We start from the raw sequence: 24748 nt of genomic DNA on the forward strand, positions 1-24748 counted from the left end.
TTCTATCTCCCACTGAGTTGGGCTTATTCAGACATGTCTCTTGGAGATGCTGGCTTTGTACTGATCCCCAGTGCTTTATGGATTGTCTCCAAGGGAACCCTGGAGTGGTCTTGGCTGTTGGGCTCCAGTCTTTCCTCACAGGAATGGGTTTGGGCTTCACCGTTTTTTAAAATCTTAAAAACCCCCGTAGGCCCAGGGGGAAGCTGAGCTAGTTTAGGCCAGGAATGGGTCCGAAGCCCCTGGTCCCTGGAGGTTCAGCTCCCTTATACTTATGGGGCCAAACTCCCCACAAGGTCAGAGAGAGGGGACAGATTAGCAGGCAGCTGGAGAAGGAAAGATCTGTCAGTGGAAATTTACCAACTTCCTGCCTAGCCCCTGAGCTACCATCCCATCCTGGGTGGTGAGGAACAAGCCGGAAATGAAAGGGGCTCCCTGCCCCGGAGCCTGACCACTGAATGCCTAAACCAGCATGAGAACTGGAGATCTCCCGCCTCCTAGATTTGTCCTCCTCTCACTTCAGCCTTTGCCAACTGTTGGAGGGTCCCAACGGCCAGAGATAAACCTGAATCCTAGAACCAGTTTGGTCCTGTACAGTTCTAGTCTATGGATAACACCTACGCTTAGGCTATGTGGCCTTGAGCAAATCATTTCCCTGTGGGGGTCTCAGTTTTCTCACCTATAAAATGTTGTACTAGTTTTCTAAGGTACCTCTTTGACCCTAATAATCTCTATTCTTTTTCTCTTTTTTCTTTGCAATTCTGATTTCCTGTGACATTCTAAGGTCCCTTTTAGTTCTGACATTCAGCGTTCTGTGTTCTAAGCTCCATCCCTTCGGCCTCTTAAATCCAGTGTTCTAAGGTCCTTCTCTGCTGACATGCTACATGCTAAGATCCTCTTCAGATCTGATGTGTATTCTGAGATTCCCTCCCAGCTCCCTGATTGATGAATGAGCATTGATCGAGACAATCTTATTACAGGCCCTCCAGCAATTAGGTAGAAGTTGGCACAAGTGTATCCCTGGGGAGGAGTAGGGGCTTCTGCCTGCCGAAGGAGGCTCAGCTGCTTTAGCTGGTTTGCCTGGTGTCTCCCTCCCCCAGGCTCAATGGAGATAAATGTCCTCAGTGGGAGTCAAGCCCAAGAGATGCTTCTGCCACAGCAACTGATGAACCCTTGCGATGGATGCTGCCTCCCTCTTTTCTCTCCCCCGGGCAATCACACATTCTCTTAAGCCTGAAGCTGGCACCTAGCACACATATAGTTGGTGCTTAATAAGTATTTCTTAGATTGGAACGAAATGTGGAATGAATCCCCTCCCTCCACAACCCCTCTGACTTTCCAAAATAATCCACCTTTTAGGCCCAGGGCCAGCATGGAAAGTTTTAGCCCCAAAGGCCATTTGTTTTCCAAAGTTCTCCGGAAGATGGGTGGTGGATGGCTCCAAGAAGCGAGCCCCCACCCCGTGTCTGTGAGAGTATCCGTTGTTGCTGCAGCCTGTGAGCGCCTGGTTCTCACGCCTGTTATCAGCTGCTGATACAGCACAGCTGAGGGGCTGAGAGTCCTTGCCCTCCCCTGTAGCACTAGGCAGACTCAGCAGACTCTTGGGTTTGGGGCTATCAGTCCATCCGCCCCTCTCCTACCTGCAATCTGCTTTGTACCCCCGAAACAACTCTGGGAGGTAGGTGGCATTCTCCTCGTTTTGCACCTGGGGAAACAGGCCGGGGAAATGCCTCGGAGGGTGAATGGAGAGCTAAGAGGACCTTTGGAGATCACGGGTGTCCAGCTGCTCTGTCTCCCTCTGTCTCTCTCTGTCTGTCTGTCTGTCTGTCTCTCGACACTGCAGACCCGAATTTCTCTCCCAGCCTCACACAGCCCTCTAGGACGACTGAGCCACCAGCCGAGGTCTTCCGGGCTCACCCTCTAATGTGGGGACGCATTCACCGTAGTTTAGTCGGGCTCTCACCCCGATGAGATTTTTCCCACCTCTGGGCCTCCTCCTCCCCAGTTGCGAAATGGGGGCAGTTTCTTTACTGCTCCGGGTTCTGTGCCCTAGCCTTCCTCCCGGCCACGAGGTTCTGTGTTGTTCTCTTTGTTAGCTGTGGGGTCCGGTCTTCGTCTGCTGCATCTCCCCCAACTCTAAGGTATGGGGGAGGAAGGAAGCCCCTGGCTGTGTGCTGGGGGGGTGGGGAGGGGGCGCGGGGTGCTGTAAGCATGGGAGATTGGGGGGAGCGTGATCTGGGAGGGGGAGAAGGGCTCCTGCTGGGGGGCTGGTCGGCCATGGGAGCCGCTTGCGGATGGAAAGTTTCGGACGGAGGGGGTTGGGGGTTGGGGGCGGGGCGGGGCTGGCCGGGGCGGGGCTGGCCGCCTTTTTCCCCCTGGGCCCCGAGCCGGAGCCGCCCCCGCGAGCCCGCGAGCCCGCCAGTCGGACCCCGGAGACCTGAGTGTCCCATGTCCCCAGCTCGATCTGCTGCTCTGAGCCAGGCACCAGCCTCCCGGTGAGTGGGGCAGGCGGGGGAGACCTGGGGGACCCCGGAGTCCGGGACCTGGGCCGCCCAGCAGGGCCCCTTTCCCCACCTCCTCTTTCTTTCTCTCCCTCCTTGTCTTCCACATTTCTCTCACCCTACTTCCTTTTGCTTCCTTCCTTTTCCCTCTTCCCTCCTCTTTCTCCTATTCCGTCCTCCCTCCTCTCCACTCCTCTTTTTCCCCTCTCTTCCTCATTTTCCTCCCATTTCTCTGTCCCCTCCCCTCCTCCCCCAAACCTGTGAGAGGTGTGGCCTGACATCTCTTTCCTCTCCCAAACCCCACCCCCAAGCCCTGAACTCTGTGTTCTGCCCTAGGATACCCCAAAAAGAACATCCTGTCCAAGCCCTTTACCTCGGAGGGGAGTGGTGCTGGGCTGAGCCAAGTCAAGTCTCCATCCTAACCACCCAACCAACTTGCTTTGTCCGAGTGTACCCAGCCCTGCCAGGACAGGGTCACCCTGTCCCATCCATTGCAGGACTGGACAAGCCCGTCTTGAAGGGTCAGGGGTGGGGCTGGGAAGGAGTCAGGGGTCCTGGTGGAAGTGAGGCCAGTTTCATCCCCCACCTCCCTTTCAGGCTTCAGTCCCCCTGATATTCCAGGTAGCTCCCAGGACCCCCGGAGACCAAAGTGGAGATGGAAGAGACCTTTGTGGTGGAGAGCCCAGATGTCACCTACGGGCCTGACTTCATCCAGGCTCACTACATGTACCAGACAACTCGTGTCAGCCGGGATGGGGGCAATATTAAGGTACCCTGAGTTCCTTACCTCCCACCTGCCTTGTTCCTGACAAGGCAATCAGTCCCAGAGTTCCCTTGGGAGGGGGTATGAGAAAACAGGGACATCGAACAGCACCCTGGGATGAATTGGGGGAAAAAGTAGGATCCCAAAGGGATGGGGAGAGGGGGGGCATTTTCGAGGCCTGTAGCCAAGAAGTTCTAGGCTGTGTTGTAGATGGTGGGGGAGGCTTCAGGGAATACTTAGATCTTTGGAGGGATATGGAAATATATGGAGTTGTGAAGGAGGGAGGTGGCCCAGGTCAGGATGGGGCAAACCTCTAAGACAAGTTAAGGATGTTCCTCTCTCCCCATTTTCCCTTGTCTCCCCCACACAATAGGTGCACCCCATTTCTACCCACTTTACATTCCGTACTGAACGGAGAGTGCCCCGTTTGGGGGTCATGCTAGTGGGATGGGGGGGAAACAATGGTTCCACAGTGACAGCGGCTGTGTTGGCCAACCGGTTTAATTTCTCCTGGATGACCAAGACTGGTAAGAAGGTAAGAACTTTAGCTGGTGAGGGATGAGGGGATAGGGCACCGAAACTTGGGAGGCCTGGGCTCTAAGCCGCCCCTCATATCCCACCCCACTCTGCCAATAGGAAGCCAATTATTATGGTTCCCTGCTGCAAGCTGCCACAGTAAGTCTGGGCAGTGATGACTGTGGCCAAGACATCCATGTTCCCTTCCGTGCCCTGCTGCCCATGGTCTCACCCAATGACATTGTCTTCGACGGTGAGCAAAGAGGGGATGGGCCAGGAGGAGCAGGTGGGTCTGGGGAACACTGGGGCCCAGGGATGACAGACGTGTCAGTAGGGGTCTGGGGGCAGACCCAGTGTAGGGGAGCGTGGAGGAGGGGGAATCAGGAGGCCTCGATTCTAGCCCAGGCCCTGCCCCCATCATCTGCGACCTTGAAAAGAGTCACTTAGGAACTTCTCCAGGTGGAGGGGCTGGATGAACTGGTCCTTTCTGTGTCCTGGCCCACTAGTGTTCATCTCCTGCAGGAGGTAGCCCAGTGAGCTATAACAGCTTTGGAACTGGAGACAGGACCCAGGCTTAGATCACCCCCTCCCCCCCAACCCTCCACCCTGACACTTGTTACCTGGGTGACTTTGGACAAATTACCACCTCTCTGGATCTGAGTGTTCCCATCTATAAAATGACAAGGTTAGGTTGGAATTAATAACCTAGTGGTCCATTTCACCAAGTGCATCAGAACCAACGACCCAGAGGCTTCCCAAACTCACTTTCTCTTACTGAGATATTCGAGGACCAAGGGTAACAACCTAGTTGGAGGTTCTGAGATTACAGAACCCAGAACCAGAGCTGAAAAAGGTTTGAGAATAGAGAACGTTAAGAGCTGGGAGCAACACTGGAGATTGTGGGACCATAGATGGAGAGACCATAGAGGCCAACACTTCTAACCCCCCCCCCCCCCCCATTTTACAGATGAGCCACTTGAAGCCCAGAGAGGTTAAGTCAAGTGACTTGAGCTTAAAGTAACCCTGGGGTCATTAAGCTAATAAGTGTCTGAATATGGCATTTGAAAGCAGGTCTATTCTAACTCCAATTCCAGCGTCCTCTTCATTATGCCTAAATTCAAGCCCCTTATTTGTGTAAGCCGACCCCCCTCCACCCCAGCCCTGAGGGGTTCTGTCCTCTAAGGGCCTTCCCAGCCCTGACATTATGTTTCAAGGGCCCTCCCAGCTTTGACATTGTGTTCCAAGGGCCCCCCCAACTCTGACACTCTGTGCTCTAAGGGCCCTCCCAGCTCTGACATGCTGTGCTTTAAGAACCCTCCTATCTTTGACGCTCTATGTTCTAAGGTCCTTTCCCTATAAGCCTGGTTTTGGGGGTGCGGTGGGGAGAGAATGACCTGACTGAACAGTGATAACATTATCTGGTGCCCCCTCAGGCTGGGATATCTCTTCCCTGAACCTGGCAGAGGCCATGAAGCGGGCACAGGTGCTGGACTGGGCCTTGCAGGAACAACTGTGGCCCTACATGGAAGAGCTGCAACCCCGGCCCTCAGTCTACATCCCCAAATTCATTGCGGCAAATCAGGAGAGCCGAGCAGATAACCTCATTCCCGGCTCTCGGGCCCAGCAGGTGGGTGCCAGGCCCTGGGGAGGAGCACAGGAGAACATTGAGGTGGGGATGATCAGGACCCTGGGTGACACCTGGCTGTCCTACTTCTCCCCATAGCTGGAGCAGATTCGCAGGGACATCCGTGAGTTCCGGGCCAGCAGTGGGGTGGACAAGGTCATCGTCTTGTGGACAGCCAACACCGAGTGCTTCTGTGATGTGGTTCCTGGGCTCAATGACACGGCTGAAAACCTGCTCCAGGCCATTGAGGTGCGAGCACAGTATTGAGAGATCCCAGGGAGGGGGCCAGTCTGGCTCAGGAAGCCTGGGGTGAGGGTAGCCTGGCCTAGGCTGCTGGTCCCACAGAAAGACCCCTGACTTCTAGTCCCATGACCCCTTTATCAGCACGCTGTCCAGCCTTGGGTAAATATCTTTCCCTTTTTTAACCTCATTTCTCTCTGCAAAATGGGGAGGTTGAATCCGGTGATCTCCAATGTCTCTTCCAGCTCTGACAGTTCACATTCATTCATTTAACAAATGGTCACTGAGTGTTCACTCTGTACAGAGCCCCACACTTAGGTCTTAGGGGGATAAGACATGGCCCCTACCTCATAGACCACACTCTCTAGAAAGGGGGTGAGATACCAGAAGGGAAAATTGGGATGCATGGTAACTGTGCATTAGACTGGGGAGAGTGAAATGGATATCAGACCTTCCTGAGGGGTAGGGTTTAAGGTATAGTTTTCTAGTAGTGAACCATCTTGAAAGCTCTTCTCAGTTCTTATATTCCATCTTCTAAGGGCCCTCCCAGCCCTGATATTCTGTGTTCTAAGGGCCCTCACAGCTCTGACATTCCATGTTCTACAGGCCCTCCCAACTCTGACATTCTGTGTTCTAAGGACCCTCCCAGCTCTGACATTCCATGTTCTAAGAGCCCTCCCAGCCCCAACATTCCATGTTCTGAGGACCCACTCCATTCTGATGTTTTCCCTGTTTTTTTCTTCTACCTCTGACAGCGGGACCTGGAGGTGTCCCCTTCTACCCTGTTTGCAGTAGCCAGCATCCTGGAAGGCTGTGCCTACCTCAACGGTGCTCCTCAGAACACCTTTGTGCCAGGTGCAATAGAGCTGGCCATGCAGAGACGGGTCTTCATTGGAGGAGATGACTTCAAGTCTGGCCAAACCAAGATCAAATCTGTGCTTGTTGACTTCCTCATTAGTGCTGGCCTGAAGGTAAGAGGGATTGGCAAGGCCTCACTAGAATGCAGAATGTCACAGTTGAACCCTAGACCTGACTCCTGGACAGAGAACATGGAGCTGGAAGGGACCTTAGAACATAAAGTGGATGCAGACTCTTAGAGGTGAGAGGGTCCTTCACATAAGCCCAGCCTTAGTTTATAGTTGAAGGAATAGACTCAGAAGAGGAGAAGTTACTTACTCTCCTTGCAAGGTGAATAGCAGAGTCACAGCTTTGATTAGGGCCACCCACATTGCAGCTTAAGGCTCTTTTTACTTCCTTGGGTGATGGAGGGTGATGATGAGGTGGGGAATCCAGCCAAGAATTACATTCATTTCCAGAGGGACGTTGGGGATGGTGGAGAGGGAGGACCACTGGAATGCATTGAGGAGAGGCTGTCTCCCTAAGCGGCCCCTCCACCTCTTTCTTGCAGACCGTGTCCATTGTTAGCTACAACCACCTAGGTAACAATGATGGCCGGAATTTATCAGCCCCAAAGCAGTTCCATTCCAAGGAGGTCTCTAAAAGCAATGTGGTGGATGACATGGTGCAGAGCAACCCACTGCTGTATGGCCCTGGGGAGGAGCCCGACCACTGTGTGCGTATGAGCAGAGATTGTGTGGCAGGACTGATCCATGTAGGCTAGCATGGGGCAGGGGGGGATTGAGGGACTGGGGCCCCCCTGTGGATAGGCATGTGTGTGTGTGTGTGTGTGCATGCATGCATGCATGCACGCACATGTAAGATTTGGGACCTGTGTATGTTCATGAATATGTGAAAACTGGGATGTGTGTGTGCTTGCACATGTAAGACCTGGAAACTGTGTGTGTGTATACATGCACACGTAAGACCTGGTATGTGTGTAAACATGAGCTCGTGTGGATATACTAACCAAGCAAACTCCAGTCTAGATAACTTTATATTTGTGACTGGTAGTATCAGTTCAACAAGTATTAACTCCCCACTATGCGCCAAGCACTTGGAATACAAGTACAAAAAATGAAACAAGGCCTATTTTTGAAGAGTATATGTCCTAACTGAGACCGGGGGTAGGGGTGGCATAACTGCATATGAAAATACATGTACAGCCTAAATATAAAGTGATGAGTATGAACATATACCAAATAGTTCCGTACAAGGGAGTTGGGGAGGGAGGGCATTTGCATCGGTGGGATGGGAAAGGCTTCATGCAGAAGGTGATGCTCTTGACTGTTCGGTGGAGGTAAGGATGGAATGCCTTCCAGGGATGGGGGACAACCAGTGAGTGCAAAGCATGAAAGTGGGAGATAGAGGAGAAAAGATGAAGGTGACTCAACTGCAGAGGGTCCATTTAGGCTGGAAAAGGGGTGGAGCTAAACAGCATTGAAATCTAATCCCAGAGGCACCAGGGAGCCACCAGAGTTGGTGGGAGAGTCATATACATACATCTGACATAGTCAGATCTGAGTTGAAGGAAACCTGGGTTAGCAGCTATATGTAAGATGACCCAGAATAAGGAGAAGCTTGAGGGAGGGAGACCTGTTAGGAGTCTCTTGTGAATAACTAATAATAATATCATAGCATTTATATAGCGCCTACTGTGTTCCAAGCATTATGCTAGGTGCTTTATAGATAGTAACTTATCAGATCCTCCTTACAACAACCCTGGGAGGTAGGTGCTATTATTATCTCTGCTTTATAGTTGGGGAAATTGAGGCAGACAAAAATTAAGTGACTTGCCCAAGGTCACACCAGACCAGAAAGCCAGATTGGAACTCAGGTCTTCAAACTCCAGGCCCAGCACTGTAGCCCCTGTAATACCTAACTGCTTCAGTAATCTAGGGGACAGATGATGAGGACCTGAATTGAGGCAGTCGCTACAAGAATGGAGGAGAAAGGATGAGATAGAAATAGAAATGGCCAGATTTGGGAGCAGATTGGGTGTAGAGCGAGAGAGTGAGCAGTCTGGGATAATGCCAAGGTTATGTACTTGGGAGACAAAAAAAAAAAAAAACATAGGAAAATTTGGAAGCACAGAGGACAGAGTGGGGAAAGAGGAATAGTTCTGTTGTGGACACATTGAGTTAAAGATGTTTCTGGCAATTGGCAGCATAGGACTGAAGCTCAGGAGAGTGGGGCTGGATGTAGACCACATCTGGAGTTATCGGTACAAAGTAAGAGACAGACCCATGGGAGCAGGAGTCACTGAGGAGTGTAGAAGCAACAGAGCAGGGGAGGGTGCCCAGGACAGAGCCTTGAGAGAAACACTTCCATTGAGGGGGATAATATGGAAAGGAGACTGAGGAGCAGCCAGATAGGTAGGAGGCAAACCAGGAGAGAGCCAGAGAAGACTGTAGGAAGAGATGATGTTCACTGGTGTCCAGTGCAGCCCCTGGCAGAGCAGCTTCAGGCTGGTGAGGTCAGAAGCCAAGACGAGAAAGAGCTGAGGAGAGAGAAGGGCAGTCACCACTCAGACACGACTTATTTAAGGAGCTTAGCTGAGAAAAGGAGGAGGGATGGATGGAGGGGCAGGGCAATGCCTTAAGAAAACGGTAGGATTTAGTGAAGGGTTTTATGGATGAGGGAGACTAGGGCATGTTTCAAGGCTATTGGGAAGGAACCATTTGATGGGCAGAGATCAAAGATTGGTGGTGGTGGTGGTGGGATGATTGATGGTATAATCTCAAGGGAATGTTTCTAGGGTGCACATGTGTCTGGAGGGGTTGGCCATGGCAAGGCGAGAGTGGGAGATGAGGTGAGGAAATGGGGAGAGAAGGGAGCTCACAGCAAGTAGTCTCAATTTGCTCAATAAAGAGGCAAAGTTCTCAGCTGAGAGATGGGGAGAAAGGGGAGATATGGGAGGCTTGAGAAAAGAAATAGATTCTGTGGGGAGTGAGATAGGGAAATTGACTAGAAGGAATGAAAAGATTGCCTTGCTGCAGGGAGGGCCTGGTTGAGGTTGAATAATGTTCATTTTGCCAGGTACCAAGAGGAGGCGGACAGTGGACCCAGGGCTGAAGTTTAGCGAGAGAAGACCATCGATAAGAGAAAGGGGCAGAGAATTCAGGAGCAAAAGACAATGTAGAGCTGAAAACAGTGACTAGATCTAGAACCTGAAGTCAAGAAGACCTAGACTCCACACAGTCAATCCATCAACAAGCATTTATTAAGCATGCCAGGCCCTGTAGAAATGATACAAGTGTGAAACAAGCCTACCTCACATATTCAATGGATGTGTGACCCTGGGCAAGTCATTTAACTGTCCTTGGCCTGTTTCCTTATCTATAAAATGAGGATGGTAGCACCTTTCTCCCTGGGTTATTGTGAATAGCAAATGAGATCACATATGTAAAACACTTTGCAAACCTTAAAAGTGCCATATATAAATATAAATACATGTCTATATATAACTACACCTCTATCTAACTATCTATCCATCTATCCATTTGTCTGTCTGTGTCTTGTTTATCCATCCATCTATGTTCCAAAAAGCCATCATGGATTTAATTGTCTGCTGTGTGCCAGGCTCTGTACTGTTGGGTCACTGCCAGTGTGTGTCAGAGAGGAGATCTGAACCCAGGTCCTCCTGGCTTTCCTCCTCGAACCACATATTGTTGATGGAGTAGTCCTCTAACCTTTCCACCACATTGTCTCTCCCGTTGTAAGTGACGTGATGATGTCTGTGTCCCCTCTCGCACAAAAATGGACAGGCCAACTTGCCACTCCTATTCCTGTTTTCTCTCCAGGTTGTGATCAAATATGTCCCTTACGTGGGGGACAGCAAACGTGCCCTGGATGAATACACATCAGAGATCATGCTGGGGGGCACCAACACTATTGTTCTGCATAACACCTGCGAGGTACAGGGTGGGAGGTGTTGGCTCCCTGGGTGGGCACTTTTTGAGGGGCCCCTGGAAGGTGGAGCCCTTCCCTCCCCATGCCCAGATGGGCTGCTCCTCCTTGCCTCCCTTCATGTGCCCAGTGGTGCCTTTGTTCTGTGCCCCCAGGACTCCCTCCTGGCCAGCCCCATCATCCTGGATCTAGTGATCCTCACAGAACTGTGCCAGCGCATCACCTTCTGCACTGACAGCGACCCTCACTTCCAGAACTTCCACTCAGTGCTGTCCATTCTTAGTTTCCTCTGCAAAGCCCCTCTGGTCCCCCCGGGTACTCCTGTGGTCAATGCCCTCTTCCGGCAGAGAAGCTGCATTGAGAACATTCTCAGGTGAGAGCCCACAAGACCTGGGGGATGGATTGCTCTGGGCAGTGGGCTCCAGGAGTGGGGGGAGGCTCTCTTCTCAGCCAGGGCTGATGGCATCATTCCTATCCCCCCAGGGCGTGTGTGGGTTTGGCTCCCCAGAACCACATGTTGCTGGAGCACAAAATGGAGCGTGTAAGCAGTGAGTTTCGACGTGAGGGTGCTGCAGCCCCCACTTGCCCTGTGCTCAGGAAGAAGGGTGTGGCAGCTTCTCCCCCCAATGGTTATGTGGGTGGCACCAACGGGCATGCACATGCCAGTGCCCAGCATGCCCCTGCCTCCTAGTAGCCTTGGGATCTTCACCAATGATCCCTGCCAGTCTTAGCCCTTAGCACAGTGCCCACCATGGCCACCGTGGATCTAGTCTTTCCAATCACAATAAATCTGGCATGTGAATGGCGTCTGCCCTAAGCCCTTGGCTGATTCTTTTCCCATAGGACCCCTCAGATAGCCAGCCAGCCAGCCTCATCTTAGCCCTGTCATTCTGTGAACTAGACAGCCAGGGGGTCTTGTCCAGCCCTCGGTTCCGTGATTCCATCAGGGTAGTGCTGGGGAGGAGGGAGATGTAAACTCCTAAGAGATGGCCAGAGACAGAGACCTGCTCTCGATGCCCTCTCCCAGGGAGGCATCTTATCTTAAAACAATGGGAAACACATTGGATTTGGAGTCCCAGGGTCTGGGTTTTGCTCCTGGCTCTTTCTCTTACTCCCTATGTGACCTTGGCCAAGTCATTTAACCTGTTTCCTCAACTGTAAAATGAGAAGTTTGGACTAATCCTTTCCAAGGTCCCTTCTAGCTGATCCCACCCCCAGATAACTTCATTCTATGCAGTCTCATCCCCAGTACCCGACCCTCACCCGGGAGCCTTGACCCTATCCCACAGTCTTCCAGGACCCTGAAACCATCTTCTCAGAGGTCGGTTTCATTCACCTCCAAAGGCTTCATTAAGCCCAGGATGGCACCACCTAAGGAGAAGCCTGCTTTGCTTCACCTGCCCACGGTCAGAGCTGTAACTAACCTAGAGAGGTCTGTAGTCTCAGTCCTCTTCTTTGGTCTCGCCAATGCCTTTCAGAAACCTCCTTTATCACTATCCCATTCCCCTTCCCCTTAAACTGTAGGTTCTCTCCATTTATTCTTCCCCTCTGGTGCTCGGTAGACTCTGGCTTTCTCCTGAAAACATCCCCTCACACAGCACCTTCCCCAGGGCTGGCTGCCCCTTCTCTCCCTGGTTCTCCCATCTCCTCCATCACCTTTGATAGAATCACAATACACCAAGTCGAGAGGGATCTTGGCAGCCATGTATCCCCTGTGATAATCCCTGCCCTTACATACCCAGCCTCTCCCTGAAGACTCCAGTGGAGAGAAAACCCACCTCCCAAGGCAGCCCACTCTTAATGAGCCTTAGCTGGCCTCCCAACTCTCTGTCTCTCTGTGTCTCTGTCTCTGTCTGTCTCTGTCTCTGTCTGTCTCTGTCTCTCTCTGTCTCTGTCTCTCTGTCTCTGTCTCTCTCTCTCTCTCTCTGTCTCTCCGTCTTTCTCTCTATTCCCCCCCCCCCCGCCAGGTCACACACAATAACAATGGCTAACACATAGGACTTACTATGTGCTAGGCACATGCTAAGTGCTTTACAGTTATTTGTTTCACACAAAGGCTCTGAGAAATGAGGGTGCTGTTATTTCCCCCATTTTACAGATCAGGAAACTGAGGCACACAGAGATGAAGTAATGTGCCCAGGGTCACAGCTAGTGAGGCCGCATTCAAACTCGGGTCTTCCACACACCAGGCCTGATGCTGTAACTACTGTGCCACCCAGAACAAATCTTGGCTCTTGTCCACTGGCCAGCACTTTTTGTGTCTTCACTACCTCCCCCGCCCCCAGCCTTCTTTGGACTCAAACACCATATTTCTTCACCAGATCTTCATTCCTTTGGGACTCCCCCCCCAAAGTTTGCTCCATCCTGATCATTTTTGTTGCTGTCTCCTCCAGACCTCTCCTCCTTTTAGGTCACTCCTTTTCCCCCAAGCACACAGCTAACAGTCTGTTCCACTACAATCCCTGCTCCCCCTTTGGACGCTTCAGTTTCTGAGTTCCTCAAACCCCTCATTTCCTAGAGTCCTCCATCTAAAGTTCTGACCCAACCATGCACAGAGTGGTCATTCCTTAGTCTAAGACATCTTAAACAGTGGGGTATTAGTTTTAAAGTGTAGAAGACCTGAATTCAAATTCTGCCTCAGACACTAGCTGTTAAGTAACCTCCCTGGGCCTTTTTTCTCATCTGTAAAATGGGGAAGGGGGCTGCTCATGATGGCTTTTAAGGTTCTATGATTTTCCACCTCCTTCCCCCACAAAAAATTCCCCCAGAAGAATTTATGTGGGTACCAGATGCCTGAACTTCCCCCACTCAGAGCGACTTGGCCTGCTCAGCAGGCTCTAGTCCATTCTTGATCTATTTAGCCTAGGCATTTGAGAAGCGGGGAAGGACATAAGAGCCACACTCAGGTTATGAAAAAAAATCAAATTCCATTTATTGATGCAGGTTCCCCCACCCTCCCCCCACCCCCTCCCATGGCTCCATCTTGACAGCCCTGGCAATGGAGTTAGAATGTCCAATCCCACTGCCTGAGTCCCAGGCCTGGGGGCCACCAGCCCTACAAGCAGACTGGGCCAGGGTGCCCCAGCAGGGTGAAGAGCTGTACAGCTGGGGGAATGGACTCTGGTCCATCTGTCTGTCTCTGAGGTCCTTGCGGTATAAAAGTAAAGTTGTTGGTGCATGAACGTCAGGCCTGCAGGCCCCCGACGGGCATGGAGGAGTGGAGAGGGCGGCAGCCCCTGGCCTGAAAGGGTCTGGCTGCTCTGCCTTCCCCCAAACCAGGGGTACTTCAGCAGAGGGCGAGCAGCCTCAGCCTCCCCTGGCCCAGGGTTTGGGACTGTCAGAAGGGACGGCCTGGCCCATCCCACGATCTGTCCAAATGTCCAAAGCAACCTCTGACACCGCCCATCCGCCTGCCCCTTCCTCAGGCCCAGAAGACCAGCTGGGGTTGCCTTGACCTCACGGAGGGGCAACTCATTGCCCCACCTCAGTCAAAGTTCAGAAGCACCCACCACCACCCCCAGCTTGTCCAAAAGGCCACAAGGTTGGGGTGATGGGAGAGCCAGCCCCAGATGCCCAGATGCCAACACCCCAGTGGGTGCCCACGGGCAAGGTCTGAGAGGGCTGGGGAAAGGAGGTGTCTGGGGGGAGAAGGGGAAGGAGGGTATCCGGTCCTTAAATACACAAGTTTACAAGGGGGCCAGGGCTGAGGGTAGTGCTGTCCTCATCACACGCTCATGGTCAAGCTGGGTGAGTACTGTGGAGAGAACAGAAGGGCCAGGGCAGGGGACTCAGCTCCTGTTCTAAGGAGATAAGCCTCCCCCCCCATCCCACCCCAGGGAAAAACAGCCAGGATCACAGGGATTCACAGCTGAGGGACCTGAGACCATCTCCTTCACTGCCCAGGGGCCAATCATAACTCATCTTTAAGAGGTGGCCCTCCTTCTGAGGAAGCCAGGTTTACAAAGTAAATGCTCCTCACCAACAAGCCTATGGTGCAGGTAACACAAGCCTGAGCTGCCTCAGTTTACAGATGAAGCCCAGGCTCATGGGACTTGCCCAAGCTAATCAGAGATGGTACTGACACCCAGGCCTCCTGACTCCAAGCCCAGGGGCTATGCTACTACCCCATCTCTCCCTCTCTCCTCCGCTCCAGTTCTTTCCCAATCCTCCCGCCCCCCCCCCAAGGGAAGGGGGTTCCAAACCTCCCGGGAGTTGGGCACCCTAGTAGGGGGTGGGCACTGATGCCTATGGGAGGGGGCAATGCCCAAGATGGGACACAGGAGATGGGCAGTGCCCATGGGCAGGGAGAGAGGGAGATCTGGGGGCAGGGGAGGGGGTGGGGAGGAAGAGGGGTTGCCCGCGGCCGGCCCTCCCACCTGGTGCCCCTCGGCCCGGCCCGGCGGTCACGGTCTTGCTCTGGCCCCCCGGCCACCGCGCTTGGGCCTGCCCGCGAGGCCCCTCCTGCCCGACGCGGGGGGAGGGTTGGCACGGTCGCTTACGCTTTCGCTCTGGAAGGGGTTGAGGAAGGTCCCGCCCATCTCGCCGTCGTCCCGTGGGGTGCCTGGGGGGTTGCTCATGCCGGCCATGTTGTTCGGAGAGTTCTGGGGGTGGGGGGGATCCCCCCGGTCAGTGGGTCCCATCCCCATTCCCCACCCTGGGGCCCACCCAGCCTTGGAGAGGGCAGGGAGAAGGGATTCCACTGAGGGGAGATGATGGGGGGGGTGTCTATCCAGTAGCAAGGGACACTGGAGGGGAAGGAGTCCAAGGTGGGGAGGGAGGAGGGAAGGAGGCCCCATGGGCCATTCTGTGTTCCTGCTTGGAGGGGAGAGGTCATAGGGAAGGGGGAGAGGTCAAAGGTATCACCAGATCAGATGCAGTTGGGTACTTTCCTTACCTTGGACAACCCATCCATGTCACCTGAGCCTGTGCAGAAAAACAGAGAGCTGGAGGGTGGCCGAGGTCAGGGTAGAGATTTAGTCTGCCAAGCTTCCCCACTGAGACCAGACTCTCCTCCCATCCAGCCTGGGTTCGAATCTCCCCACCTCCAGCCTCTCCCAACTAGTGGGTGGGAGCTACAAAGAAAGATTTCAGAGCTGTCCCAAAGTGGAATGAGTCATGTAGGGTAATGAGCTCCCTGTTCTTGGAAGGGATGGAACAAAGGCTAAGTGACCACTTGTCAAGGATGGAAGCCTTGGAAGAAAGTCATCACACCCCCTCAGAGTTTGTGATGGGGGCAGGGAGGGGAAGAAGGCAATAACTGATATGTGTCTTAGATGGTGGGAATGGAGACTTCAGAGCTCAGACAAAGTCTACATGGAATCCTTTGGCCTAAAATCCTGCCAGGTAGTGAATCCCAAAAGGATGGGCAGCACTCAGGAAGGTGATCTGAAGACAAATGATTCTGAGGAGGGAGGGAAAGCAGAGCTGTCTAGAGAGGAGGATATAGCCATCCCTGGCCAACTTCTGTGTAAAACAAACATGAGGAAGGAAGGACAAATTAACAGTGGGTGGACCCAAGAGCGTGACATGGCCCACTGAGAACAAGGTCGGAATGATCTGAGGACAACCAGACAAAAGCCAGACTGGGACAAGAGGAAGGTCAGAGGAGGGATTCTAAATTTAGAACCTGTTGAGTCCAGCCCCCTCCTCTGACAGGGGAAACTGAGGCACAGACTAGCTCAGTGACTTGCCCTTCACATCACAGCTAGGAAGTGTTTGAGACAAGATTTAAATCATTGCTCAGTCATGTCTAACTCTTTGTGACCCCATTTGGGGTTTTCTTGGCAGAGATACTGGAGTAGTTTGCTATTTCCTTCTCCAGCTCATTTTACAGATGAGGAAACTGAGGCAAACAGGGTGAAGTCACAGAGGGTCACACAGCTAGTAAGTGTCTGAGGCTGGGTTTGTACTCGTCTTCTTAACTCCAATCCCAGGACACAGAGCCACCTAACTGCCTCCTAGGCAAACAGAGGTTAAAAGGCTTGTCCAAGGTCACGTCACTAAGTGTCTGAGACCAGATTTGAACTCAGGTCTTCTAACAATGCAGTTATGTGGTGCAGTGGATAGAGTGCCATGCCTGGAGTTGGAAAGACTCACCTTCTTGAGTTCCAATCATCACCAAGTCTTAAATTATTCTTCCTCTCTCATCTAACTCTCAATTCTACTCACTTAGCCACACCTGGGCCCCCGTCCCTTCTCACCTCTTACCTGGACTTACCTGGACTAATTTCCTAAATTATTTAAGAGACAACATAGTATACTGAAGGCGTTTGGGGCTTGGGATCCGAAAGAACTGGGTTCAGGTAACTTACTTAATTGACCTGGACAAGTCCACTTACCTCTCTTTGCCTCAGTTTCCACTGGAAAATGAGGAAGGCTGAAGCAGAGGGAGTCTAAGGTCTCATCCAGAGCTAAATCAACAAAGCATTTATTAAACGCCTACTGTATGCTAAGGGCCGTGCTAAGTACTGGGAATCCAGAGAAAGGCAAAAAGATTCTGCTCTCAAGGAGTTCACATTCTGAGGGGGGAAACACCATGCAAACAACTGTGTACAACTGAGATACAGACGGGATAAACTGGAAACAAGCCTAGAGGAAAGGCATTAGCATGAAGAGGAAGACAGAGATTTTAGCTGGGCCCTGAAACATCCTCAGCTCCTGGCCTTCAGTCGTTTTCTTCTACATGTGGCCCACCATCCACACAGCCAGGGGCCAAAGCGACCTTCCCAAAGCAAGGGTCTGACCCTGTCCCATCCCTGCTCAAAAACATCTGGCTGCTCCCTCCTGCCTCCTTTCTCTAGCTCTGAAAGCCTCCTACGTCTGGCTCCAGCCAATCTTCCCAGGTGTATCCCTTCCCTCCATGAGATCTATGGCTCAGCCCAAACTGGCCTCATGATTGACACTGAACATCCCCTTCTTACAACTTCTGTTGTAAGGCTCACCTACCTGTTTCCCCTCACCTAGAGTGCCCTCCGCTGAGATTCTCTGCCTCCTCCAAGGCTCAAGTCTTACCTGCCCTTATGCTGGGAGCTCCTTGAGGAAGGGGGCCATTCTGCCTTTCTTTATATCCCTGGCATACAGTAGGCACTTAAAAAAAAGTTTATTGATTGACTGACACTTGTCAAATGATGGATAGAGAAAAGGTAGAACAATAGTTCACTTCTTATTCTAGTGTTTCTCTATAAAAAAAAGGATTTTCAGAGTGAGATGACAAAAATGACTGGTAGGGATCCCTCAATAAGGCAGGAGATAAGAGAGCACCTAGTTACCTTTAATGAATTTAATTTAGCAGGCCCTGACTTGGGGGGGGTGGCTAAGAGACAGGTGTGACTGCTGAGTAACTATCATTGATCTCTCTCTGAAAGATGTTACTGCTGTATGTCCTTCTTTCTCTAAGAGAACCAAGACATCAGGAGTGTGATCCTATGACTTGCAAGTGAATTGGATTTCAGTGAGGCAGGACTGGGCAAAGTCACTAGCCTCACTATCACCTCCTGAGCCTTCTGGGTCCAGTGGCCAGATATAGATCAGAATGACTGGAGATAGCCCAGGCTGCAGTGGGAGATCTTGGCCTTTTCAAGCTAAGGTCTTTAGCAGGTTTCAGTTTGACTGAGACAGTGGCCATTCAGTGATTAAGGCTTAATTAAAAAATGAGGCAATGAATGGCCTCTTTAATAAATAAATAAAAGACCTGGGAGAAGACCTGGAGAATGGACGAGATACCACAAACTATATTCCAAAAAGGGAAGGAGAGGGTGAAATCAGCATGCTCTTCAAGTAGAGGCCAGCCGTGTGTAACTTTGACTAACCTCATGTCCCTTTTTGCAGGGGAGGGGGTTATGAGATCAGGGAAAAGCCTGTGTAGTTTCAGCTTTCTGGATTTTTAGCTAAGCCTCTGACAAAGTCTCTTCTGCCTTCCTTGTGGAAGAGATGGAGAGAGGCAGGCAGGGTTATGGTGGTAAGGTCTTGATACAGAACTGGCTGAATGACCAGATCCCAAAGCATTAGAATTAACAAGGGGATGTAAATCGGGAAGGAGGTCTCTAGGTGAATATCTCTAGGTGAATGCCTCAGGGATCTGGCCTTGGCCTGATGTTATTCAGCAAGACCAATATGGCATGTCAAGTTGGGTAAAACTGCTCACCTCTTCTCTCCTCTGTGTTGTTGTTTTTCAGTCATTTCAGTTGTGTCTGACTCTCCATGACCCCATTTGGGATTTTCTTGGCAAAGATACTGAAGTGGTTTGCCATTTCCTTCTCCAGCTCATTTTTACAGATGAGGAAACTGAGGTGAAGTGGCTAATCCAGGGCCACATAGCTAGCATGTGAAGCCGGATTTGAACTTAATTCTTCCTGACTCCAGACCTGGCAGTCTAAGGACACACAAAGACCTCAATATGCTAGAACATGTTTGGTGTACACAAGGATTCAGAGCAAGGGGCCTGGGTTCAAACCCTGACTCATATTATCAGTATGACTTTGGACAAATTATAGGAACTTTCTTTGGGTTTCCATTTCCTCTGTAAAATTAGTTGGATGATCTTTAAGGTCTCTCTCAGGCTTAGGCCGATATGAGCCAATATGTAGTATGCCAGGGAACAATAGAAAATTCTCTCCTTGGGCTCAAAAAATCAACCTTACAAGATGGGGAAGATGTGGTTGTCAGTTAAGAAATATGTGCTTAAGCACCAACTGTGTTCCCATTGTGTTAGTGATCTGAGTGTTTACTGAACCACAAGGTCAGCATGAATCAACTAATTTTATCTCCGTAGCCAAAAGAGCCAAGTTGATCAAGGTTGCATTAGCGTTCAGATGAAGGGAAATGAAGATTTGTGCCATTCTCTACCCCTCAGACCTGAGCTGGAATATTGTGCTGAGCTCTGAATTCAGGAAAGATGGTGAATGTTGCTGGGTCAATCTGGTGGGAGGGCTGGCCACCTCACAGGAGGAGAGGAGGAGGTTTCACTTGACTAACCGAGGACTTGGGGGTGGGGACAAGGGCATGATGTTCTGTTGGCAAAATGAGCAGATAACAATCATCAAAGCAGTTCAAGGGCTCTCTCATGTGGAAGACACACTGGCCCCTGAGGGCAGAAGCAGGGACAATTTGGGGAAGTGGGAGGGGCAGAATTTGGCAAGTTCTACAATAGCCCATAGGGTGAACAGCTCCCCTTCACCAGAGGCCTTCAGGCAGAGGCCAGGGAGGCCCAAGCTGGCTCATGAAATCATCAGTTTGGAGCTGAAAAGAGCCTTTGAGGGGATTCTCTACCTAAGGGTTCTATGGACAGATCTCAAGGAGTCTGTAAACTTGGATGAGAAAAAAAAATGACCATGATTTAACTAACCTCTAACTGAAATGTAACATTCCCTTCCATTATTTTTTGAACTTCATTCTGCCCAAAGGGCTCAGGGTACAAAAAAGGTTAAGAAGCTGAGAGCTAGACCACCCCCTTCATTTTACAGAAAAGTCAAGGAAGGTAAGTGACTTTCTCACAGTTGTCAGGTAATAAGTAGCAAAGCTAAGATTTAAACTTCAGAGCTCCTTCCCCCTTCACCAGCCCTGCCCCCTCATGTCGGGCCATCACCTGCCTACTCTGAACATCCAGGCTTCTCTGATCCAAAAGCTCCTGTCCCACCCTGGTTCTGACCCCTGTGGCAAAGTCTAAACTAACTCACCAGCTGAATTAGCTAGACCCACCATCGCCTCCCCACCTCCTTCCCATAACCAACTGTATTTCTATCCACAGGCTGTTCTTTACTCAGGTCATTGCCTTGGCCTACATGTTTCTCCCCTCACCTAAACTTTCCTTAAACTTCAAATCTCATCTCTTCTATGAAATCTTCCTTAACTATCCCCGGCCTCTCATGAAACCTAGACTTTTCAAGTCAGGAGAGTTCTTAGAACCCAGAATGGCAGAACTGGGAGGGTCCTTAGAACAGAGAAGGTCAGGGCTGGGAAGGTCCTTAGAAGCCAGGATGTCAGAGCTGGGAGGGCCCTTAGAACCCAGGATGTCAGAGCTGGGAAGGCCCTTAGAACCCAGGATGTCAGAGCTGGGAAGGCCCTTAGAACCCAGGATGTCAGGGCTGGGAAGACCCTTAGAATACAGGATGTCAGAACTGGGAGGGACTTCAGAAAAATCCAAACCCTCGTTTTAAAGATGGTCCCACTGAGACTCAGAGACCAAGATCACACAGCAAGTCAGTGACACAGCCACCTTGTCCAGACTCTGGATCTAATTTCTTCCTCTAAATTCTCTTGAAGCACTCTGGGTCTAAACCAATGGTTTTCAAATTCCCCTTATGTATACTTTTCAAGTCTGGAGCACAGTCTTGTCTCCTCACTGGTACCAACCACCCAGGGTGGGGGCAGCTCCTCTCTCCCCACCCATTCCTACTGATGAGCCCAGAGCCCTGCCTACTACAATGAGATCCCAGTTAAGCAGCTTTGAAAGAAATTTATTCTTGTGGTGACCAGGTATGACCACTAGAGGGAACTCATCAGTCATAGTACAACCTTCAGAACCCTGGAATCTAGGACTGAAAGAGAAGGGACAACTGGTGTTCCAGGAAGGGGGAGAAACCCAGTACCCTTCAGGAGAAGAGAATGCGAAAGCTGGGAGGGTCCCTAGAACCCAGAACCTCAGAGCTGGGAGGGCCCTTAGAACCCAGAACCTCAGAGCTGGGAGGGCCCCTAGAACCCAGAACCTCAGAACTGGGAGGGCCCCTAGAACCCAGAACCTCAGAGCTCGGAGGGCCCCTAGAACCCAGCACCTCAGAGCTCGGAGGGCCCCTAGAACCCAGAACCTCAGAGCTGGGAGGGCCCCTAGAACCCAGGATGTCTATCAGAGCATGGAAGACAGAACGTCCCAGATGAGTCACATACCTAATGAGCCGTTCATGTGGTGTGGCTCCATCGCCCCCAGTGCTGCCATGGGGCCCTCAGGCCCAGGGCCCATTGGGAACTGCAAAGAGAGATGAGTCAGTGCAGGCGGGTGGGGGGGAGCTGGGGTGCAGAGGGGTACTGCCAGGTGGCAGGGTGTTGGGAAGTCAGAGGCTGGGGATGGGGCTATGAGGGGGACTGAGCCTTTTGGGGGGGAACATCACTCACGCTGGGCCTGCTGCTGCCTGGCCCAATGGGGTTCATCATGGTGTACATGCTCTCACTGGAATTGGTGGAGTCTGAGGATTGGGGAGAAGTGAGTCAGGAAAGACCCTCCTCCTCCCCCACCCCCCATTTCCTCCTATCTCCTACCAAAATGCCCTCTCCCTCCCACAAGGCTTCTCCATCCTTCCCACCAGTCCCTACCAAGTCCCACCCCCGACTCAAGGCCACCAACTACTGTACCTCCAGGACTAGGCATGATAGGGGTTCCAGGGGGGCCACCTCCTCCTGGGGGACCCTGTGGACATGTAGGGGCCAAGGTAAAGACCAATGAGGATGGAGATGCTGAACAAAGTCAGGTACCTAATGTCGCCTCACTTGCCCTAATCAATAACTGACTTCATCTTAACTCCTGGCCTCACCTTGACTTTTGACCCCAGACCCCTGACCTCCCTCAGACCAAGCCCCATTCTGACCTGATCCCTTCAGCCAGTCCGGTAACTTCACCCTCCTCTTTGACCCCTCCCCCTGCCCTCCCCCACCCCCGTGCCTGGTAAAGCCCAGTATAGACTCACCGCATAGTTGCCTGGGGAGGAGGAGGAGTATGCTACCTGGGAGAGGGGGAAATACTAGTTAGCTCCAGCTCAGTGTGAGGCCCGCTGGTGCCAGCCTCTCCCTTTCCAGCTCCCTCCCAGGAAAGTGATGCCAAGGGAGAAATCTGTGAGGGCCCCCCCACCAGGGAGGGTCTGTCCCACTTGGCCCATGCTCCCCTCACCCCTTGCCAGGGACTCACTGAGTTGGTGCTGGGGTTAGACCATGGCCCCCGTCCTCCTGGACCCCTGGAACAGACAGGGGTGGGTCAGCCTGAGGGGGGTACCCACCTGGGAGTTGTGCCTGGGCACCAGTATCCAAAGGTATAAACACATGCATGTTCATCTATGTGCATACACATGGGAACACACTGGCACCATGGGACATGTACAAGCACATGCACACATACCACACACACGCTCAAGACATTTTATATAAGACAGTGCATCTGATAAACACAGGTGTACCTGTGTACACCCACATACAAGTATTGATTGGCACATACATGTCCACATGTACACAGACAGGCACATGAGTGTACACATACACACACACACACACCAGCCAGGTACAAGTGCGAGGACAAACACAAGAACGTTGTGGTATGAGGGCAGGGCTGGGGCCCAGCCAGTGAGGCTGGCTTGTCTGGCTTCCTTACATGTTCATCCCTGGCATGCCGGGTCCAGCAAGGGCACTGGGAGGGGGTCTCATCCCACTACTGTAATTCTGTAAGAAAAGAGACAGAGCCTTGGAGGCTGGGCCGAGTTTGGCTGCCAAGGGAGACCCAGGCCCCTGAAGCCCCCTCTAACGAAAGCCCCCTCCTTACCTGAGGCCCCATCCCTGCCATTCCCCTGGGTGGGTTCATCCTCTGCATTGGACTCCCCATGCTTGGATGGCCTGTGAGAGAAGGAGAGCTGTGTTGGGTACCAAGGTCAGTGTCTACAGATGCCCCAGAATGCCTAGCCAGAAGAGGAGACTCAGGAAAGAAAACTGGGTTCTAGAGTGCAGTCTGATGACCCTGACTTGGATTAGGAGCGACAGTTCTAGAGCAGAACAGTCCAAAGAGCTAATGACAGCAGCTGGCAGGACAGGATCAGCTCTGAGGACAGCTGTGAGCCCTGGCATTTCAAGCCTTGTCTACCTTCGTCACATCTCATCCACATGCACATCTTTCCTCACACCACCACCCTCTACAGCCAGTCCAGCTCCATTATCTCAGTATGGACTATGCAACGGCCTCTCTGCTGGGGCAGAGATTCCAGGGATACCAGGGATGGGGTCCCAGAGGAGGGAGGGACTCCTGGGTCTCTGGCTATACTACTCACCCTGAGCCCGCGTGGAGGGGTCCATGGCATTGGGCAGCAGCGGCTGGGAGCCTGGGACTCCCACAGGTGGCTACAAGGGAGTGCCAAAGATGAGAGCCGGGGACAGAGCAAGCCCCAGGCCTGCCCCTGCCCAACCTAGACCTTGGTCCTCCTGGCCCAGAATCCTGGGCAGGGGAGACTCCTCGGTTTGTGCACCAATGAAGGCAAAGAGGCTTACCTGGTTTGGCATTCGGAGGGACGGCCGGGGACCTGCTGGGTACCGAGGGGACATGAAGGGCTACAAGAAACGAGGTAGATCATTTGGGTCAGTGGCAAAAAGAGGCCCCGGCTCCTTGAACCAGGCAAAGGGGAGGCCTGGCCCACTCCCCATCTCCAACCCCATGGAGCCCAACTAACACTGGCTTTCCCACTCTCCCCATTCCTGCCTGGCAGCTTCACACTTGGCCTAGAAAACTGCTGCTACCACTGTCTGTTATGCGTGTGTGGGAGGGGCAGAGTTAGAATATGGCAGAAGGGACAGAGCAAAGGTGCCAGCTGAGGCTTGAGCTATGCGGGGAGGTCAGGGCTCTGGGTTTCTCTCCTCCCACTTCCCCATCAGGTTGAGTCCAGGACCAGAAACAGGACGGGGCACGTGGGACCAGGGGTGGGTCGGGGTGGAGAGAAGAAAGAGGATGCTAGTACTGAGAATAAATTATAATACCAGCCAATCCGCAGAGAGCGCTTTAAGGTTTGCAAAGTTCTTTACAAATATTGTCTCATTTGGTCCTCATAAAAATCTTGGGAAGCAGGATCCCCATTTTATAGGTGAGGATACTAAGGCCTGGAGATGTCGAGGGATTTGTTTGGGGTCATGGAGTGAGTTAAGTATCCTGGGCAGGATTTGAACTCAGGGCTACCTGACTCTAGGCCTATCTCTCTACAGATTGCACCACCTTGCTGCCTCTTAGGATGACAAATGGAAAGATTACTTGTGCTTGCAGACATGTATACGCGTGTCAAATGTGTCTGTATAGGAGCACGTGCCTTGGGAATCATGGCATGACATCCACGTGTGCTCATGAGCAGTGGGAGAAAGTAAATGCCAAGAGCAGCTGGGGGAGCAGGATGTGTGTGTGTGCAAACACACACGTGTACTTGGGAGCCGGATGTGTGTATATGTGCAAACACACATGTGTACTTGGCGTGAACAGGAGCATGTGCAGGAGGAGCTGGATTGGACAAGGAAGAGATGGGGTGCAGGAGTGTAGGAGGGAGCCACAGAGTTGGTCCTTGGGGGCCACACCGC

At 52.1% G+C, this 24748-nt stretch overlaps 2 protein-coding genes across 10 annotated transcripts in view; one reads left to right on the forward strand and one right to left on the reverse strand.

Annotated features, from left to right (window-relative positions):
• The first annotated feature begins 2101 nt into the window (after positions 1–2101).
• ISYNA1 (inositol-3-phosphate synthase 1) lies at positions 2102–11264 on the forward strand. Of its 4 annotated transcripts, none has more exons than XM_072601639.1 (11): positions 2102–2138; positions 3096–3267; positions 3635–3796; positions 3898–4030; positions 5211–5404; positions 5501–5650; positions 6397–6612; positions 7050–7214; positions 10342–10455; positions 10603–10820; positions 10931–11264. In XM_072601639.1, the coding sequence occupies exons 2-11, from the start codon at positions 3154–3156 to the stop codon at positions 11136–11138; spliced, it is 1674 nt and encodes a 557-aa protein (XP_072457740.1). In that variant the 5' UTR covers positions 2102–2138; positions 3096–3153; the 3' UTR covers positions 11139–11264. The 4 variants fall into 4 exon arrangements, with proteins under 4 accessions (XP_072457740.1, XP_072457741.1, XP_072457739.1 ...); XM_072601640.1 differs by having other exon boundaries at positions 2119–2138; positions 3120–3267; XM_072601638.1 differs by lacking the exon at positions 2102–2138 and adding an exon at positions 2380–2492 and having other exon boundaries at positions 3120–3267.
• Positions 11265–13354: 2090 nt separating this feature from the next.
• Positions 13355–24748, reverse strand: part of SSBP4 (single stranded DNA binding protein 4) — a 44225-nt gene continuing 32831 nt past the window's right edge. For 2 of the 6 annotated variants that reach the window (XM_072601646.1, XM_072601642.1), the window contains 12 exons: positions 23681–23740; positions 23464–23533; positions 22965–23035; positions 22797–22864; positions 22341–22386; positions 22123–22158; positions 21791–21845; positions 21554–21624; positions 21329–21407; positions 15342–15370; positions 14947–15048; positions 13355–14201 (listed from right to left, as the gene is read on the reverse strand). In XM_072601646.1, the coding sequence (XP_072457747.1) occupies positions 14172–14201; positions 14947–15048; positions 15342–15370; positions 21329–21407; positions 21554–21624; positions 21791–21845; positions 22123–22158; positions 22341–22386; positions 22797–22864; positions 22965–23035; positions 23464–23533; positions 23681–23740 (717 nt within the window). In that variant the 3' untranslated portion in view covers positions 13355–14171. Of the gene's footprint in view, positions 14202–14823; positions 15049–15341; positions 15371–21328; positions 21408–21553; positions 21625–21790; positions 21846–22122; positions 22159–22340; positions 22387–22796; positions 22865–22964; positions 23036–23463; positions 23534–23680; positions 23741–24748 lie in introns of all 6 variants that reach the window. The other 4 variants (XM_072601643.1, XM_072601641.1, XM_072601644.1 and 1 more) reach the window with 3 other exon arrangements.

Source organism: Notamacropus eugenii, chromosome 4, assembly GCF_028372415.1.
Source record: "Notamacropus eugenii isolate mMacEug1 chromosome 4, mMacEug1.pri_v2, whole genome shotgun sequence".
Taxonomy (NCBI): Eukaryota; Metazoa; Chordata; class Mammalia; order Diprotodontia; family Macropodidae; genus Notamacropus; species Notamacropus eugenii.